At 54.6% G+C, this 20565-nt stretch overlaps 1 protein-coding gene across 1 annotated transcript; it reads left to right on the forward strand.

The window, feature by feature from the left end:
- The first annotated feature begins 449 nt into the window (after window positions 1-449).
- LOC135887691 (E3 ubiquitin-protein ligase TRIM39-like) lies at window positions 450-18187 on the forward strand. Its single transcript, XM_065415417.1, has 6 exons — window positions 450-875; window positions 3182-3277; window positions 5958-6188; window positions 7373-7395; window positions 7481-7584; window positions 17646-18187. The coding sequence occupies exons 1-6, from the start codon at window positions 450-452 to the stop codon at window positions 18185-18187; spliced, it is 1422 nt and encodes a 473-aa protein (XP_065271489.1).
- The last annotated feature ends 2378 nt before the right edge of the window (window positions 18188-20565 follow it).

A 20565-nucleotide genomic window follows, 5' to 3' on the forward strand; every position in this document is an offset into this window, starting at 1 on the left:
CCCCCCCGACCTGAGCAACATGGCTGGGGTGGGGGGAGTGGAGCAGGCTCGAGCCGGGTCATTCCGCTTCCTGCTGCCGGCATGGGACTCCCTGCTAATCCCCCGGGTCGCTCTGGGTCTCTGGGGCCCCCCAAAGTGGCCCCCCACATCTCCTGCCTCCCCAGCCCCACAGGCCTTGAGTGCAGCCCAGACCCTCCGCGGGGAGGCTGGCCATCCCTACCATAATTGGTAGGGATAGCCATGTCCATATTATTCCAGTAATCTATGGAAGATCTATAATATTTTCTCACCTGTTCTCTTCCCTCCATCTCACCCCATTTCACTTTTCCCTTCTCCGTGACATCCCCCCTCCCCACCTCTCCCGTCCTCCTCCTCTTATCTCATTTTGGGCATGTGAAGAGCTGATCCAGATAGCAAGGGGATGGTCTGTCAACAAGACACAGACAGCCATGGCCTCAGCAGCTCCCCTAGGGAAAGTGTTAGAAGAAGCCACTTGCTCCATCTGCCTGGAGTATCTGACACAGCCGGTGACCATAGACTGTGGGCACAACTTCTGCCGAGCCTGCATCACCCTGTACAGTGAGCAAAGTGAGCCTGAATCAGGCACAAAGGTCCCCTGTCCCCAGTGCCGAGCTCCCTTCCAGAAAGGGAAACTCCGGCCCAACACGCAGCTGGCTGATATTGTAGAGAACATCAAAAAACTGAGGTTACAGCCAGGGAAAGAGCAGAAGAAAAGTCTGTGTGAGAGACACCAGGAGAAGCTCCAACTCTTCTGTGAGGAGGACAGAGAAGCCATCTATTTGGTTTGCAGAGAGTCCCGGGCTCACCGAGCTCATGCTGTGCTCCCCATACAGGAGGCTGCTCTGGATTACAAGGTAGGAATCACTGCTGCTCTTGTGGAAGGAACCCCATAAAGGCCCCATTATATTTCTCCCCAGAGCCAGCTGGTGGGGTCTGAGTGGAAACTCACATGGCTTAAGGGAGGTGGATCCAGGGATCCAGGCATGGCCAGGTTGGGTAGTGAAGGATCCAGCTGCCAGCTGGGCAGAGAAGAGTGTAGCCAGCCACCTCTGTCTATCTGCCAGGCAGGGTGTCTAGTGGGAGGTGACCACAGCTACCTGGGCACCTGAGTGGAGGATATCAGGGCTTCTGCCCTTCCCACTTCAGTGTGCAGGTGAGGCCCAAGAGGTTGGCTCAGACTGTTAGGTTGGGACTTGTTTGCCCCTTTGCAGTATCAGGAAGGAGGCACCTTGGATTCTCCATTTCACAGGTGTTTCCTGTGGATGCTCAGGCACAGCCCACTGTGGCTTTACGCAGCACAGGTGGAGTGTGTGTGTTGTAGGTCTCTGTGAAAAGGGTTCTTTGAGGAGGGGCCAGGGGTGAAAGTAATTTACAGGACTTACAGGTACTGCCGTAGTCCTGGGGGGGCGTGGCCTCAACCGGAAGAGGCGTGGCCTCAACCGGAAGAGGCGGGACCTCTCAATATTTAAAGGCCCTGGGGCACTGGCTGTGGCTGGGAGCTCCAGGGCCTTTAAATCAACCCGGGGCTCCCAGCTGCAGAGGTGGCTGGGAGCCCCCGGGGCTCAGGGGTAAATTAAAGGGCCCAGGGCTCCGGCCACCGCAGAGCTCCTGGCCCTTTAAATCCCCACCACAGCTCCGGCAGCCGGAGCTGCGGGGGGGATTTAAAGGGCTCGGGGTTCCCCGCAGCCGCGGGAGCTCCGGGCCTTTTGAATTCCCGCCCGAGCCCGGCTGCCGGGCTGGGGCCAGGATTTAAAGGGCTAGGGGCTTCCGCCGCTGCGGGGAGCCCCGAGCCCTTTAAATCCCGGCCCCAGCCCAGCCGCCAGAGCTGCGGGCGGGATTCAAAGGGCTCTGGGCTCCCCGCAGCGGCGGGGAGCTCTGAGCCCTTTAAATCCCCATCGCAGAAGCCGGTGCGGTCCGGCACGGCGTACTGGTTCTTGCCGGTACACCGTACCGTACCGGCTTACTTTCACCTCTGGGAGGGGCCCAAAGGAAGGGACATGGAGCTTTTGGGAGCAGGTGAGGGATGGGGATTCAGTGTGGGATGTGGGGAGTTGCCTTGAGATGAGTGACATCCCCCAAACAAGGGACACCTGAGAAATGAGGCAGGGAGAAGGGGCATAGAGAAGGGGCCAGATCCTGGACCCCAGATGTCTCCTTCGTGTTGCTCCACAAACACAAAGATCCACCCCCTCTCAAGTCCTTTCCTGCCCTGGTGAGTGCTAGGAGCTTCTGGGCTGGGGCTGGGCTCGGGGTCCAGAAACTTCAGCTAAACTCCTGCATTCCTGAGACAGCTCTGAGTGTGGCAGCTGAGTGGGGAAGAGTCTCTCCCAGGATCAGCATCTCAGCCAGATAATGGCCCAGGCCCTGCAGTGCTGACCCTGCTGCCTCTGCCCAGGGCTTTGTTAGTGAAATGTGAATGTCACACAGGGCAGGACTGAGGTCACCCAGGGCCCAGGCTCCACACGCTGGCACCAGGCCCAGCTGTGACCCTGCCCCATTGGCAGGGGCTGTGGAAGGGGCCACCCACCCAAGGGCTGTCTGCTGGGGGTGAGACCTGCAAACCTCTTTGGACAGACAGGTTGAATGGCTGGGGGCTCCCTCCCAATGGGAAGACAAGGGTCAGAAGATCCCTTCTCCCCGCAGGACCAACAGCAGAGATTCCTTCCCCCCCTGAAAAGAGAGAGAGAGAGAGACAGGAAAAGGGTCAGAGTTCCCCCCATTCCATCAACCAGGATATCTCTGATGGGAAACGGGGAAGGACATCTGAGCTGCTTCTCTCCTGCCACGCACAGAGCCCCCTGCTGGGTGCGGGGATTTGCAGGGCCCCCAGATCAGTGAGGCTTTGCGTCAATTCCCCACACAGATGAATGGGGCAGTCCCCTCTCAGGGTGCTTGGTTCAGGCTCTCTGCAGACTCAGGCAGGTATCGCTGAATCTGTCACACTCGGGGCATGTTTTCAATATTTTCTTTGCAATGCTGAGGATTTGAAATATCCTGTTTTTAATGGAAACCAAGAGCCTGATGTAATCACATGACTCCAGGAGCTACGGCCTAGACATGGGCCTATAGGACTTCTGCTTCATCCAGCCCTGCCTTCTGCAGTCTCCACTCATTGGATATGCAGATTAATGGCTGTTTATCACACATGATGCCCCTGCAGGTGAAACTCCGGAGAGCCCTGGGTCCTCTGAGGAAGCAGTTAGAGGAGTGCCTGGCATTGGTGTCCAAAGAGGAGAAGAAAACCACAGAGTGGCAGGTGGGTGTCTGGGTTTATCCTTCCCAGAGCCTTTCCCCCTGCAGCATTCCCAGGAATGCAGGGCTGTAAAGCTGCAGGCTGCAGTTCTGATTGTTTGCCCCAGGGTGGTGCCATCGTGCCAGGAACAGGAAACATCTCTGGTGGGGATCCCAGTGCAGCAGCCCTGGGCAGAAGGGCAGTTCCTGGTGTGTGGGCAGTGGCACAGACTCACCCCAGGACTCTCTGGAGGCAGGAGGGAGATGGGTCACATTTACAGTAGTGGGTGCAGGGTTTACATGTGATCCCATTGTCCCATCGCACCCATGTGAAGCCAATTGGAGTTGGCAGCAACAAGGATCAGGTTCAATATGTAGAGGTTCCTCTTAAGAATACAAAACAGAACTGTATTGACACCCCCTCCCAGTAATCTGGGAAAATTAAACACCACCCCCAGGCGCTCCTTGAAGGCAAACCTTCCCATCTCACAAGCACTGAGTCTGGGTATGGCAAAGAAAACCTTTAATAAAAAGAGCAGAGGAATCCAACATTAATTTGGAAAAACACCACAACTACAATTCAAAAGCATGTGACCAAGAGCAAAATACCCATCCCAGAGTGCATTGGGCAGTGTCCTTTGCCTCAGTTTCTCACCTTGTGGTGTGAAAGTCTGACAAACAAACGTTCCTTTAACACATCACTGCCCCTCCCTCCATTGCACCCCACTCACAGCTGCTGTCTTTGGTCAGTGAAGACCCAGAGTTCAGAGGTGAGCAGGGGTGAAAGTAACTTAAAGGACTTACCCATACGCCGGAGTCCTGAGTGGGGCGTGGCCTCAACTGGAAGAGGCGTGGTCTCAACTGGAAGAGGTGGGGCCTTTCAAAATGTAAAGGCCCTGGGGCGCCGGCTGTGGCTGGGAGCCCCAGGGCCTTTAAATTACCCAAGACCTACCAGCTATAGAGGCGGGGATTTAAAGGGCCCGTAGCTCCAGCCACTCTGGCCCTGATTGCTGAACCCTGCTGCCAGAGCTCCAGCGGCGCTTTAAAGGGCCCAGGGCTCCCTGCAGCGGCCGGAGCCCCAGCCCTTTAAATCACCGGTGGCAGGGCTCTGGTGGCGCTTTAAAGGGCCCTGGGCTCCCCGCAGCCCCGGGGCTCCGGCAGCCGGGCTCCGGCAGGGATTTAAAGGACCAGGGCCTCCGGCCACTGCAGGGAGCCCCGGGCCCTTTAAAGCGCCACCTGAACCCCGCTGCCGGAGCTCCGGCGGCACTTTAAAGGGCCCAGGGCTCCCTGAAGCAGCCAGAGCCCCTGGCCCTTTAAATCACCACCGGAACCCTGCCACCCCGGGGTGATTTAAAGGGCCTGGAGCGCCGCACCAGACACCAGTAGGTTTCATTTGCACATATTTGCATTAATTTTCATACACATATTGCCCATTTATCCCACTCACACTCACTTCTGCATTGGTTCCATACATCCAACCTGCACTCATTCCACACTCACTGTCACTGCACCCTGACTTCTGCACCTACCTACAGTTAGTGCACACACTGCGCCCAGACACAGCCCACACTGCACCCACCCCAATTCATCCTGCACCCACCCACCGACTGTTTTGTAAACACACACACACATGATCAGGCCTGTCTAGAAAAATTTGGGGCCCAGGTACAGCATGTTTGCTGGGGCCACACCCTTTCTATTTCACCCCCATTTCATCCTAGTTACTGGCAGTTTGGGGACCTGCCTGAGCTGGGGCCAAGGTACAATTGTGGCACCTTCTCTCCCCCATCAGCCCAGGCCCTGCACACACTCCTCATGCACCCAGCCATGCACCTATAGCTGCCAGCTCTGTGGGTTTGCAGATCTTCTAACAGGTGGGCAGGGAACATCTGTAGTTTGTGGGAAAATCCCATCTGATTGGCTGCCTAATAGTGAAGAGCAGCCAATCAAAGCTACAACATGTACTGATTGACAGCCTGGTCCCTCAGCCTGTGTAGCAGATAGAGCGTCTGCTTCTTAGCTGTGTAAAGGGCTGCCCCATTTGGTGCCTCCCATTACCCATGCACGACTGCCTCCATGTGCCACCCACTCCATGTGCTGCTCCCTACCCCATCCATGTACCACTGCCTCCATTTTCTGAACCCATCCCCCCCACACATGTACCACAGCCTCCATGTGCTGCCCCCCCCCCCCCCCCCCGTACCACTGACTCTGTGTGCCAGTCAATCCCCTCCACTGGTCTGGCTCCACACTGAACTCCCAGGTACAAGCTGCCCCTTACCACAGGGGTCTTCTGGGAGGTCACTGGTTTAAGGGAGTGGGCAGATGCTCCCACCCCAGGTTCAGTGGTCAGGTGGTCACCAAGAGACTGCCCCTGCCTGCCTTCAATCTATTGAGAGCACCATGATCTTCAGGAGAGGGACACAGTCCTCTCATCCTGCCCCTCAGACCCCCCACAGAGAAGGGGAGGGATGGGGGTGGTGATACAGGGGCAGTAGTTGGGGTGTAACCAGGTTGTTTTCTCAGGCTCAGAAGGACATTTCTTAGTTCCTTCCCATTATCCATTACTGAAAATATTCATGCAGTTTGTGATCCCTGCCACCCATGACTAGCAGCCCTGCTCCCTGATCCATGAGGCACACTCAGCACCGTGTGTGCCCATCTCTGGCTCCTGGGGTTTGTTCCTTCTCCATTTTTTACTAAAGGACAATGTGGAGAATCAGAGAAGGTCGATCACACGTGAATTTAAGAAACTGCACCAGTTTCTGAGTGAGGAGGAGCAGCTGCTTCTGCGGAGACTGGCAGCGGAGGAGAGGGAGATTCTGCAGAGACTGCAGGACAATATAACAAAACTCTCAGAGCAAAGTGCTGCTCTGATCAATCTCATCACGGAGATGGAGGAGAAGTGTCAGCAACCAGCCGTGGAGCTGCTGAAGGTGAGACTGTTAACAACCCCCCATCCCTTCCCGCAGCATTCAATTCTCTTGTCAGTGACTAGATCCCAGGAATTAGTGACAAATCCTATTTCCAGTGCCTGGTCTGACAGTTTACCAACACGAACAGAAGCCCAGGTATGAGGCCCTATTAGCGCCGACACATGCAGTCTGTGTTACAGGGAAATGCAGACACAGCAGGGCCTTTGCCTGTCTAATGGGTGGAACAGAAGGAGCAAGAGACTGTCATGGTTCCTGCTTTGACTGCTGAAACCTGGCCCCATGTGGGTGTTGAGTAGGGACTCTGACCCATGGGGTGGCGAGGGGGGGCCCAGAGGGGGAACCACGAGCCAAAGTGAACTCTCAAATTAATGAAATGAAAGGGCCGAGACTCTCATCACTGACCATTGATGCTGGGGGCCTCCATCTGTGGGTGCCAGCCTGAGACATCTGGGGCCTGATATTGGGAAGTGCTGAGCACCCACACACCAGCTGAAGCCAGGGCTGGCTCCAGGCACCAGCTAAGGAAGCAGGTGCTTGGGGCAGCGAATACAAAGGGGCGGCAGTCTGTCTGCTATTGGGGTGGCACAACCGGGTCTTCAGTGGGAATTCAGCGGCGAGTCCTTCTCTTCCTCTTTGAGCTGCCGCTGAAGTGCCGCCGAAGAGGAAGAGAGGGAGCGGAGGACTCGCTGCCAAACTGCTGCCAAAGAATGGAGCGGCGCGATCGAGCTGCCAATGAAGTTCCGCCGATGGCCTTTTTTTTTTTTTTTTTTTTTTCCCGTCGCTTGGGGCGGCAGAAAACCTGGAGCCAGCCCTGGCTGAAGCAATGGGAACTGCAGCTGCTCAGAGTGAGGATCTGTGTACTGTCTCCTTAGATCTGCAGCAGGAAGCCAGACAGAGGAGTGTTAGGGATGACCCTGTTTTCTTTATTCTAACAACGCTCCTTGTTCAGAGCATTGCGTTCTCCCAGTCTGTGCCATTGTCCCATGACACTCAGCTCCTCCGGAGAGTCAGAGCCAGGGAGATGGGGCATCTGAAATCAGTGATCACTGTTGAATGTCCTGCACAGAAGGGGCTGGCCCTGATTTGTTAAATGTTGTGGATTAAATCTGATAGAGAATGGAAAGTCACTCAGTATTTTTGCACGTGGTGTTAACTCAGCTCCCTCTCTCTCTGTTTCCTCTCAGGATATGAAAAGCGCATTGATCAGGTCTGTTCCCATTTCCATTTCTCCTTCTATTCACTTGAGTGATGTGGGTTCAGAGCAGCTGAGTGATGAGACGTTGTCTTCACAGGAGTGAGAATGTGACACTCCAGCAACCAGGAGTTGTGTCTCCTACCCTGAAGAATATGTATAAAGTCTGCCTTGACATGAGGGAAGTGCTGGAGAGATTCACTGGTGAGTGAGACCTACTGGGATGGGTTTCCTTTACATGTGGTTTGGGAGGAGAATTGATTAGTGTTGTGCAAGGGGACAAATGGAGAGGACCATATTGTGACTGGCAGCCTGGCATGGCAGCAGCACTGAAGCCAAGGCCAGCCGAGCTCTCTGAGCTGGAGGAGGAGCAGGAGGTCTCCCTGCTCTGCTCTGCCCCGCTGCTAGGCTGTTAGGTCCCCCTTAACTGAAAGTTCTCTCTCCTTGCCTCAGGGGTTCTATGATACTTGAGTGCTAAAAGTCATTATCTGTTTACACCTTCTCAGCTAGTTTCAGGTTTTTCAAGTTGCTCCTTCCTTTGTTCTGCTGTTCAGACAGTTTTGCTTTCTGTATAGCTGTGGCTAGAGTTAAATCTCTCTTCAATTGTAGCTGCTGTGAAAGTTTTATATCTCTTAACCCAATAACCAGCCTGTCTCTGACATTTTCATGTTTTGCAGTTTCAAAATCACAGTTTTCAGCCAATGCATGCAGAACTCTAATAAAACATTCAACATTTCCCCCTAGTTCTTGAAACAAGCTCTTTCTTAAAGCATATTTCTCTTTGTGACTGTCTTTGGTAAAGTATTTAAAAATATGCTTTGCCTACTTCCCCATAGTATAAATTAAAGAAGATACCTGTATCTCTCCAGTTCCCTTGTGGACCTTGTTTGCAATGAGAAACCTTGAAAAATACACTTCTAGTCTGTCCATTGTGAAGATTTGTCAAAGCTCAGGTTCTCTGGAGCATTGAAAAGTGGCATGTTGATGAGATCCTGCAACCTTTGTTGCTTTTTTCAATCTTTCTGCCACCCCTATTGCTTTGTTCCTTCTGTTTCTGCTGTCCTCTTGTACTAGTTTATTTTTGACACCATGTCATGCTTCTGTACCAAATATGGGCTGGCTACAGAACTTTCTTCTGATTCAGATATACTGAAGACATCTGGAGTGTAAGATCCTTTAATGCACTACCAGGTATCGCTGATAAATGTTACACACAGTGCCACTTAGCAGCTGAACAATATAATACAATTTAGCATTCCATTACAATTGGTAGCCAGTATCAGGTGGCCTCACAGTCTCTCCAACAGCAGCCCCCAAGATACACTCACACATGCGCCCTTTGGAGTCAAGGTCATCTTTCATTCAAACTAGCTCCTTGTTAGTGTCTCTAATTACTGCTGGACACATCTTTTTTTTATTGCAGCCTGCAGCAAAGGAGCTCTGGGAGCCCATTTCAGATCCTCTTCCACCCACATGACTGTGTGCAATTTTATCAGCTGGAAAAATCACCCTTCTGCTCCTCTCCTGGGGGGACAGCATTTCCTTTAGGATGGATTTCTTTTTAGCCCAGCTCTGGTTGGGGCTTTGTGTTGCTTGTTCAGGCCCCTCGAAGGGAGAGGTCCCTGTCTCTTCCCTTCTTATTTCAGATTCCTCTTGTTTTTCTGGCATTGACATGGTGGCTTTTCCCTTCAGCAGGTGGAATCCCCACCTCAGACAGTCCTGTACCTCTACACCAGTGGTTCCCAAACTTTAACAACCCACGAACCCCTTTCACTAAAATGTAAAATCTCACAAACCCCTTCCTAAAAATGAATATTTCCAGGGATTTTCTCTCTTACCTGAGCATAAATTATAAAAGCAGTGATCTTGGAAATATAGAATTTATTTTTTATGACATGCTTACTACACATGGTTTATTATTATTCATAATTACAGTATTTTATTAAATTATGAAAACGGCAACACTCTTCCAAGATGTCACTTTTGTAGCTTGTATCACATTGATTAAGCCTGTTATAAGACAAGGCTCCTACGTTTCATCAAGGAGTATCAGATATGAAAGAGCATGAAGGATGTAACCAACTCAAATAAAGAGTTCCTCCTACACAAGCATTCAGGTCTTGAGAAGTCCAGGCAAACAACGTATGTTACAACAAAGCTTAAACTTGTTCTTCATAATAATTTTTAAAACAACACTAGCAGCTTATTTAATTTTAAAAACAGAAAAAAATATCCACCTCCATTTCCATTTCTTATAAGGAGTCTTGAAGTTTAAATCTCAGTGTGATGGATGCGCTTGCTTTGATCTGCATAGCTCTTGGAAGTCCCCAGGACTCTGGGCTGCCCTAGGAATGGCTCTGTCCACCATTAGGGAATTTTTTCCCCAAGAACCCCCTGTAACATTTCATGAACCCCAGTTTGGGAACCACTGCTCTACATCCACCGCAACATTGTTCTTGTCTCCGGCTGTCTGGTATACTTCACTGCCCAGCAGATCCATTTTCTGGAGAAGCCACGCCTTCTCTCTCTGGCATAATTTCAGCTCTTTCCACAAGGCCGTCACCTCAGCCTCTGCGCTCTCCTACTTCGTATTCATTTCAGAGTTGGGCTTCATTCCACACTTGATCTTAAGCTGGTTCTGGGGCTTAGCCAGCTCCTTCTGCGACAAACACTGCTGTTTCCCAGTTGCCTTCCAGTGCTGAGACAGGCCAGCTCCTGCTCTGCTGTATGGCTTGGACTGAAATCCAGTCCCTTGGGGAGTGCATCTCCTCTAGCTCCTGCAAGGCCTCAGCCTTTGGGCTTCAATTGCTGAGCTTCTTGGAAGCTAAAGCAGAATTTCTTCTGCCAAACTCCTTTCTGAATACCTTGACTTGTTTGCTATCCTTAGTCACAACCAGGTGGCTTCTCTCCTGATCTGTGAATAGCTCCTTCTGTCTGTCTTCTGATCACTAGACTTGCGCCTGTTGCTTGACCAGTTTCAGTAAAAAAGACACACCTGGGCCTGCAAATTACAGACCCGTTCAATAACCCTTTCAGAGCTCTTTTTGCACACATCTCTTAGGACAACCAGAATGTTTAAATCACATTTAGCTTTTCTCACAGCTCCTGTGTCTCAGAGATCCTGCTGTGCACTCAAGCTGCTGGTTGGACTGTTTTCTAACGGTGACAGGTTTCAGGGGGTAGCCGTGTTAGTCTGTATCAGCAAAAACAACAAGGAGTCCTTGTGGCACCTTAGAGACTAACTAATTTATTTGGGAAGTGGGTTCTAGCCCACGAAAGCTTATACCCAAATAAATTTGTTAGTCTCTAAGGTGCTGTCACTGTGCGCAACTCACTGTTGTGGCACCTCCTGCTGGTCGTCTCGGGGAATTAGCGTTTCCAGCCTCCGGAGCGCCCTCTGCAGGCCGGTGTCCCACTGCCGCTGGCCCCCATGTCCCTCCCAGGACCCGGTGCCCCTTGTCGTTGGGGTGCTGCCCCCTGGCAATACCCCTGCAGTCTCAGGGTCTTCCCACCCAGGGGAACCCCCACCCTCTATCCCCACCTTGCCTCAGTCGTGGGCTACTGCCAGTCACCATCTAGCCCCCACTCACTGGGGCAGACTGCAGTGTAAAAGCCACTCATCATAGGCAATGGGGGTTTGGACCTGCTGCCTCTGCCTACCCATGGGCTGCCCCTGCAACCCCAGTACCTAATTGGCCTTTTACTAGGCCGCAGCCTGGGGGGTTTCCAGGCTGGAGCTCCCCAGCTCTCTTGGCCTTCCCCCAGCCCTGCTCTACTCCAGGTACCTTCTCTTAGCTCCCTGCAGCCAGGTCCCTCCCTCTCAAAGCTAGAGAGAGTCTCTCTATCCTTCTGGCCCACTGCCCTCTTATAAGGGCCAGCTGGGCCCTTATTAAGCCAGCTACAACTGTGGCTGCTTTCTCAATCAGCCCAGCTTTCAGATCTGCAGCCTTCTCCAGGGCTGCTTTTACCACTGCAGCCCTCCCCAGGGTTGCTTGTACCCTTCCAGGGCCGGAGCGGGGTGATCACCCCGCTACAGGTGCCACAAGGACTCCTCGTTGTTTCCTAATGGAGTCCTTTCAGGCTACTGGAGGAACCTACTCAAACTCCACAAACTCCGATGTTTTGACTCTGAGTGCGAGATTAAGGCATCCCCAGTAAGCAGAGGGACGTCTGAAATCCATGGCTGGCCTGACCCCCTGAATCTTATACCCCAGGGCTTGCTTTCTTTGCTGTCCATTTTGCCCACTACTAGAAAGAAACTCTTACTGCCCTGTAATGACATCCCTCTGTCCAAAATCCAACATTCTTGTAGGGCAGCACCTTTTTATGTGCCCCTTTTCCCCACACTTGAAAGAAATTAACACTGGAGGGTCACTCTTCCTGGCCCAAAATGGGGTTCCCACAGTCCTCTGTTTCAACTGTAGCCTGGGCCTGACATCCCCACGGAATAGTATCTTTAATAACCTGGAACTTCCCTGTACTCTGAGTGTTCTAGAAACCAGGCTAGTCTCACCGTCCTTGTTCTTGGGGGTTAGCCCCATCTTGTATTCCCATCTTGCCCATGGTCACAGCATTAGACCAGCCCTACGCCTTCTTCTCTGTCATTGTCTGTGGTGGCCGACTCTTTCAAGTCACTGGATCTCCTCGATGCATCACTGTCTGTTGGGGCACTTCCAAAACTAGGAGTTGGAACTCCCAGAGTTGTTGCTGGGCCTCCAAACACCAGCTTCAGAGAATGAATATTCCACCACCATCATGGAAGGGGTCTGCACCAGGCTGCTCTACCATCCCTCCTTGGTGGGATGGGGTCTTGGATTCCACTCCTGATACCATGTACTTATAAGGCAGTGCCTTTGAGCACCCCCATCAGCTGGCTCAGGGTGTCCCTATAAGCACCCTGCCTAAGTTTACTCTTTTTAGCCTAAAAGGTCTGAGACAAAAGTCTCCTGCTGGGGTCCACTTTGAGTCCAAGTAAACCCCCAAATAAAATATTTTCCTTCTCTGTGCTCCAGTCCCTGGCTATCACTCAAACGCCTCACTCTCCTCAAGTCAAGAGTCCTCAGCCCTCCTTCCCGGAGCTGGGCTTGGTTCCAACTCCCTCGTTCCTGGGATGGGGAACAGCAGCCCCAGGGCCCCTCTCTTCACTCCCCCCAGGGCAGAGAAGCGAGAGCCTTCAGCCTCCTGAGCAGTGGAGCAGTAGAGGGCGTGCAGGCCATAGTCTGCCTCGGGTGCCCAGCACTTGGTGCCGACGCCCTTGAACAGCAGGATGGGCTGCCCATAGGACTCAGGAGCCCTCAGCCCTTCTTCCCAGAACTGAGGTCAGGTCAGACTGTATCTTTATTTCCTGCAGCCTCATTTGCAGCCAGGGGTGCTGGAACGGGGGGGGCCAAGGGGTGATCCCCCCACTTTTTACCACGTATAAGGGTGAGCGATGGGGGGAGGGAGCAGAGAGGAGGGAGCAGAGGGTGGGGTCTTGGGGGAAGGGGCAGTGTGGGGGCGGTGCCTCAGGGGGCAATGTGCAGTGGGGTAGGCCTGCATTTCAGGCATCTGTGGCACCCCACTTTTAGGGTGCTTCCACCACTCCTGCCTGCAGCTACTGTCTGTAGCCAGGAGCAACTCCCAAGGCTTCTGTTCTGCTGCTGCTACTGTGGCTGTTGTTGTGATCCCTGGTAGCTCCTCTCCCTTAGGGGAGCCCCTCTGTCTGGAAGCACCCAGGCCCCTTGGTCTGGTGAGCTCTCCTGGGAACCCCTTTCACCAGCAGCTTCCTCTCAAGAGGAACCCCTTCAGCGGAGCCCTAGGAGAGCTGCCAACTAGTCAACCAGGGATTTAATTACTCCCAGGTGGGTCTGGGTTGACTCGTTCTCCCTCTCAGGCACCTGTCAAAGAGCCAGACCTCATGACACTCGGATTTTGCTCTGGGAGTAACTGAGCTTCACTCAGCTCAGGCCAGTTCCTGAACCACATACAGTTAAACCTGATCAGCCCCATCCACATAGAGCTCGGAGAGTCACAGGGGGTTTGCTCCAGGGTTGTTACATTGGTTTTCAAAGAGATTATATTAATTCAGTGCACATTTCTCATATGGCCAGTCCCTGGGGCATGCTCACAAGTGGAGCAGGCTCTGCAGGTACTCTGGCCTCATCACCCTGTTTGTCTGCAGCATGGAAATCCGGCCTGTCCCACCCCTCAAGCCCACACACACTCACTCTCAGCAGCACAGAGACAGACGTCACAGCCACTGTGTGCCTCAGATTGGACTGGAGCAAGGCTGATCGCTGTCAGGCCTTGCACTGAGCCAGTCTGCACCGAGGTCGCTGTCATAACAGCCCCAGAAGTGCACACAGCCCCCAGTGCTATCTGATGGCTCTGACAGCTCAGGGCACTGGCTCTGTCACCAGTCAAGCTGGCTGCACCCAGGCTGAGAGCATCATGGGCAGCTCCAAGGCCCCCTCTCCTCCTAGGTGGAGAACCAGCCCTGGCCCCTCATCCCAGGGGCACATCTGGGTATTTGCCAGGTGTGCAGAGCTCTTCGGGTGGGGACACTTTCACGCTGACCCAGGAATCTGTGCTGGGAGGCCCCACTGCTCAGGAGGCTGAAGGCTCTCGCTTCTCTGCCCTGGGGGGAGTGAAGGGAGGGGCCCCGGGGCTGCTGTTCCCCATCCCAGGAATGAGTTGCAGGAGACTTCGACACAGACAATGTCCCCACATGCTCTGTGAGGGGCAGGCCAGGCTCTCACAGCAGGTGCAGCCTGTCACCATGGCAGGGGCAGAGAGAGCAGGGCCAGGAGCAGAAATGCTGTCAGAGCTCAGAGTCCCAGAAAAACCTCTTCCCATCAGGGCTTGCAGAGCCTGTAAACTCCGTGGGGAGCGTCTGGGCAGCCCCAGCCTGGAGCAGCTGTTTGAGGAACGCACGAGCCCTGAAGAGTAACTGGGCAGCATATCAGTGCCATGGGCCAGAGATCTCCATGGAGGGGACTCACACACACTGCTGACAAAGCCGGTGTGTCTAGATCCCAGGGGAGGACAAGGGGGGTTGTTATTATGGAGTCTGGTTGTGACTCCAGGGCTAAGGCTGGGAGATGCTTCCCATGTTAACCCTGATCGTCCCCCCTCTGCCTGTGACATTAAACTACTTCCCTCCTGCAATGTCTCCTTAGCGCTCTCCACCCTGGGGAGAAAACTCTGGACTTTTCAGGCCAATCTGGCTGGGTCCAGGGAGAAAATTGAGTGTTTGGCTTTGGGAAAAGTATCATGTTTAAACACAAAGGGTTCATCTACACAGCCCACGGCAGCGAGTCTCAGAGCCGGGATGACAGACATGGGCTCGTGGGGTTTGCACTTCTTCATTAAAAACAGCTGTGTAGATGCTGTATCTCAGGCTGTAGCTTGGGATTTGAAGGACCCCCTGCTCCCTGGGCTTCAGAGCCCAAAATCCATCCTGAACCCAAAGATCTACATGGCTATTTTTAGTGCTGTAGCAGGAGCCACTCAATCTGTTGACCTGGCTCAGAGACTCGTTACCAGGGGCTATGTAGACAAACCCAAAGAGTTTAGTGGCTGAAAAATTATATTTCTGATTGATTGAAACTATTCCCAAATCCATGTTGAGTTTGCTGAATAGTTTAAATGAACAGAAAAAGGTGTGAATGCTTCCCTTCTAGCCTTTAGCCCAGTGGCTGGGCCCTCAGCTGGGAGCCCCCGGTTTAATCCGTCCCATGTGATGTGGGGAAGGAATTGGAATGTGGGTCTCCCCCCGCAGGTGAGGGCTCAAACCACTGAGCTGGGATGTCTGATGTGGGGCTCCCTCAATCTCTCCCGCTGAAGATGTCCCCTGTGTGTAAATACTGCCTTAGGCACTGGGCCAGACCGCGGGAATGAAAATGACTCTCCAGTCCAATGGATCGGGCCCTGCCTGGGAGTCCCAAACTCCAGCTCCCCAGCTCCAATGCCCCTGTAATTATTGATCCATAACCCCAGTGATGGGAGGGGTTACAGCTCCTGGCACAGCAGTGTCTCAGCCATGTAGATGCCCCAATGCAAACCCCTAGTACAGATGCTCTGTGAAGCTGTGAACTGGGACTGGCACCCTATGCAGCTTATCCCAGATGGAGGGGGCAGTAAGTGGGGAAACAGCCCCTCCCCGCCGCTCCCCTCCCCACTGCCTCATTAGCAACAACCCCAGTTCCCCTCAGTAACCAGTTACACCTCCCATCATTCCCTACTGCCCATCCCCCCACTGCCCTGCCCCCTGCCAAGTGAGCTCAGCCCAGACACCTTGGCTATGCCCTGGGGGAGGGGCTGGGCCGGGTGATGGGAGGAGCTGGCTGTGGGCTTTTCTTGGCTGGAAGGTGGCGCCTGTGGAGCCAGCCGGCATGGAGACTCCCAGCTGCGCCCCCTGGGGCAGGGCTGCCCGGCCAGTGTGTGTGGGGATGACGCCGACCTGTTCCCAACACTCAAAATGCACTGGTTAAGATAAAACATAAAGCAGGTTTATAAAGTACAGAAAGATAGATTTTAAGTCATTATAAGTGGTAGCAAACAGATCAAAATAGATTGCCTAGCAAATGAACAAAAACACATTCTAAGCCTAATATACTAGGTTAGGGTTGCCAACTGTCTCATCGCTCAAACCCAAACACCCAGACCCCACTCTCTGCCCCACCCCTACCCCAAGGTCCTGCCCCCCCCCGCTCGCTCCAGCCCCCCTCCCTCTGTTGCTCTCTCTCCCCCACCCTCATTCACTTTCACCAGGCTGAGGCAGAGGGTTGGGGTACAGGCTCTGGGCTGGGGGTTGGAACTGAGGGGTTGGGAGTGTGGGTGGGGACTCCGAGCTGAGCCTGAGGTAGGGGGTTGGAGCATGGGAGAGGGTTTGGGGTGTGGGCTCCAGGAGGGAGTTTGGGTGTGGGAGGGGGCTCAGGGCTGGGGCAGAGGGTTGATGTGCAGGAGGGGGTTCGGGGTGCGGACTCCAGGAAGGAGTTTGGGTGCAGGAGGGGGCTCATGGCTGGGGCAGGGTGTTGGGGTGTTGGTGGGGGCTAAGGGTGTGGGCTCTGGGAGGGAGTTTGGGTATGGGAGGGGATTCTGACCTGGGGCAGAGGGGTTAGGGTGCGGGCTCTGGGAGGAATTGCTTACTCCTTCCCTTGCCAGCCCCCACTATGTGCCCGTGGCATCCACCACTACCATCCTTCTCTTAATGGCTGCCAATTCTCTCACTCACTTGTTGCCCCCTGGGGTCTGCCCCTTCTCTCCCACATCTCCCTCTTGGTGCCCACCCCTGCCCACTCTCCCCCATGCCCCTCTGGTGCATGCCTCACCCCCTTTGTCCTCTGGTCATCTGTCCCCCTTCCCTTGTGCCCCTCTAGTCCCCTGGCGCATGCCCCTCTGTTCACGCCTTGTGTCCCCTGGTGCCCACCCCTCCCCTCTCTCCCCCTAGGCACCAGCCCCATCCCCTCACCCACCCTCTATCCCCTAGTGTCTGCCCCTCCTCTTTCCCCTTAGCCACCCGGCACCAGTTCCTCCCATCACCCCACTCTGTCCCCTTGATACCTGCCCCTCTCCTCACCCTGCTTTGCCCTCCAGTGACCAACCGTGCCCTAGCCACCCCCTATGCCCTGGGCTCCTGCCTCACTCTGTCCCTCTGGTGCTTGCCCATTCCCTTCTCCCTCATGTTCCTGGCACCTACTTCACTCCTCATTCCCCACCCCCTGGCACCTGTCTCTCTCCTTGACTCCCCTCTGCCCCCCTGGAGCCCACCTCTCTCCTCATTTCCCCTGCCTGTTAGAGCCCCCCCATTCCTTCACACACCTCTGCCCCCTAGTGCCCACCCCTTCCCTTGCTTCTCTGTGACTCTAGGGACTGTCCCCTTCTTCTCCCTGGTGCCCACCCCTCCCCTCACTCCCCACAGCCCCCTGGAACCTGCCCTTCCTTTCACCCCCCTCCTCTGTCCTCCTGGTGCCCACTCCTTTTCTTGACCCCCAATGCCCTTGTGCCTGCCCCCCTCTCTCCCCTCTGCTCCTCCCCTTGGCCCTTTCTTCTCCCAGCATCTGCCTGACCCCTCCCCTCCCACTCCTCCACTGACAACTTCCCACCCTCACCCTTGTCCCTCCTGTCATTCCCCTCAAGTACTCTCATGGGCAGACAGAGCCCTCATGACCCTCAATGGGCAACAACCCCCAGGCACAGCGATTAATGGGGTCACAGATTAATTTCCCTTTGATGCCAGTGACCAGCCCCTGCCCCCAGCACTGACTCTGTGACTCTCTCCCCAGTGGATGTGATTCTGGATCCAGACACAGCTCATCCCAACCTTGTCCTGTCTGAGGATCGGAAACGTGTGAGACACGGAGACACACGACAGGATCTACCAGACAATCCTGAGAGATTTGATTGTTGTCACTGTGTTCTGGGTGCTGAGGGGTTCACGGGTGGGAGGCGTTACTGGGAGGTGGAAGTGGGAGACATGACTGATTGGATGCTGGGGGTTTGTAGAGAATCTGTGAGCAGGAAGGGGTGGGTCATACTCACAACTGAGAATGGATACTGGGCCATGTGGCTGTGGGTTGGGGAATACAAGGTCCTCACCTCCCCCCGAACTTCCCTCCCTATGAGTGTCAGGCCCAGACGAGTGGGGATTTTCCTCGACTATGAGGCGGGTGAGGTCTCATTTTACAATGTGACTGACAGGTCCCATCTCTTCACTTTCACTGGCACCTTCTCTGGGAAGCTGCATCCTTATTTCTGTCCTGGTCTCAATGCTGGGGGTAAAAATGCGGCTCCCCTGATAATCTGCCCAGTCCCAGCTACACCGTAGGGAATCTCTGTCCCTGACAGTGACATCCAGGGCAGAGACTGTCCCCTCCCAGTGCTGACCAGCCTCTGGGGCTGTTCCCATGAGATATGTAATGACCTTGGGGTTCTTTAAAACACAAACCGATGAATGAGGCAGGAATAAAACTTTTAATAATATAAACCAGCGAGCGCCTGTGGTGAGCTGCTGTGCCCAGCTACCCTGTGTTCTCCATTGTCATGGAAAAAGTCACCCACGCATTGATTTTAGTTCACAGACTCAAGCCTTAGGCCCGTTTATTGCAATACATACCAACGCGTTGGGGGTTGCATCCCGGCACCTCTCCAAATTCCTGTCCTCATCATACTAACCCTTCCGAGGGAGCAGGGCCGTCCTTACCCTTATGCAAAGTACGCAGCTGCATATGGCACCAGGAAACTTGGGGCACCAAATTTCCTGGTGCCCTGCGCAGCTGTGTGCTGCTCCAGCTCCTGTTCCACCTCTTCCCCAGGCTCCCCGCCCCTGCCCCGCCTCTTCCCACCCCTGCTCTGCCCCAGCCCCGCCCCACCCCCACTCCACCCCTTCCCCAAAGCCCCTGCCCTGCTCCGCCCCAGACCCGCCCCTGAGGAATGCAGCAGGGTCGGACCTGCTCTCACTGACGGCGGGAAGTGCAGGGACGCGAACCCAGCCGTGCCGCCAGTGAGTGCTGGGGGGTGGTTCCCCCTGCCCCCCAAACTCCCACCCATAGAGGCCTGGGGCCAGCCCCCTCCATGCCCGTGGAGGCCTGCCCCCCCCCGGGGGGGGGGGCTGTGTAGGGCCCCAGAATAGCTAGGGACGGCCCTGTGAGGGAGCCTGGCTAAATTATAATCTTGCACAAACTGTTCCCGTGGGGATGATCTAAAGGGCATCACCTGCCTTCCCCCAGCAGCTTCCCCTCTCATTTCCCAGCACTAGGCCTGTGAGCTGGAGAAGAAGAGAGGGACAGAGGAGGGGTCGGGGAGCAGGCTGGAAGGGCAGATGGGGGTGCAGGGGCAGAGCGGGTGGAGGCTGCCAGGCTGTGGGGGGTGAAGGGGCAGAGGGGAGTGCAGGCTGCTGGCTTTAGGGGTGCAGGGGCAGAGGGGTACAAGGTGCTGGACTTTAAGAAGTGAGGAACATGCCTCTCACACTGCAAATGTTCCCAGTACAATTGTTTATAAAACGAGTGTGAAGGACAGTCAGAGAAATGCTCCCACCCGGCCCCGTCTGAATGCAGTGAGCCATGAGCTGAGGGGTTCCACATCTCTTGGAAAGGCACTGACCTGATTCAGCCATAGCCCAGAACACTGCTGAGCTGTGAGGACATGTCGATACATGGGACATTGGGAGGGGGTTGGCTGGTTTACGGGATGAAGTTGCTGCCCCTGATTGGACAGCGTTTCTCTGGGGAGCACTTGGCAACTCAGCCCCCAATTCCCTACAGCCCATCAGCGTGTGCTTGAGGCCCATTGAACTGAATTCACTCCCTGTTACACACAGTGACCAGAGAGACAGGGCCCCACTGAGTATTACCTGTCCAGGGTGGGGGCTGTGTCTGTGCAGCAGGGGGCGGGGGCTCGGGGGATTCCCAGGTCTGCTCAGGGCCATTTACTGAGTTATGCAACTCCCAGAGAAAAGCAAAGCCCGGGAGCTCAGTGAATGTGATGGGGACAGTGAGTGAGGGGAATGTCCCGGCATTTCCAGCCCTGGGGGAGTCTCTGCCCATGTGTTTGTTCCACCATGGCCACAAGGCTCTCCCCACCCCCATGTCCTTATTGTCTTTGCCTGGAACCTGGTTCCAATGTGATGGAGGGTGGGGTGGGGAGTGGGGAGAGCTGGGGAAGGGATTCGGTAGCTGGGCCAGGGGAAGGGGAGTGAGAGCCCAGCCCCAGGTCTGTGTGAGCAATGGACCCAGGCTGGGTGAATGGGACCAGCTTATGGGAAAGAACCCAGGCACCTTTTCTCTTCCTCTCCCAACATGTTCACTTCACCCCAGCCACATGTTTCCCCTGCCACACCCTTCTCGTCTGCCTGGAACCTGGTCCCATAACCTCCACCCTCCTCTTCACCTTCATGCCCTTCCTCAAAACCCTCTTCCCAGGGAGCCCTGAACCCTCCCTCTGTGCCAAGGAACATTTAAACATGGGTCAGTGCCCCCGGTCTGTGAGCTCCCTGAGCAGGAGTCATGTCTGCATCTGTCTGTGACATGCCCTGTGCTGAGGGGCTATAGGGATATTAGTGACTAAACACAATAACCCTGCAGGCGTGCAAAGGGTCTGTTTAGCTCTTGAGTACCTAGCGATGTGTCTGTGTCTCCTGGTTGGTCTGTACCTGCTCTGCACATGGGGGGAGCCACGGGAATATTAGTGACTGGTGAGTCCTAAGCA

The sequence above is a fragment of the Emys orbicularis genome, chromosome 13 (assembly GCF_028017835.1).
Source record: "Emys orbicularis isolate rEmyOrb1 chromosome 13, rEmyOrb1.hap1, whole genome shotgun sequence".
NCBI lineage: Eukaryota > Metazoa > Chordata > Testudines > Emydidae > Emys > Emys orbicularis.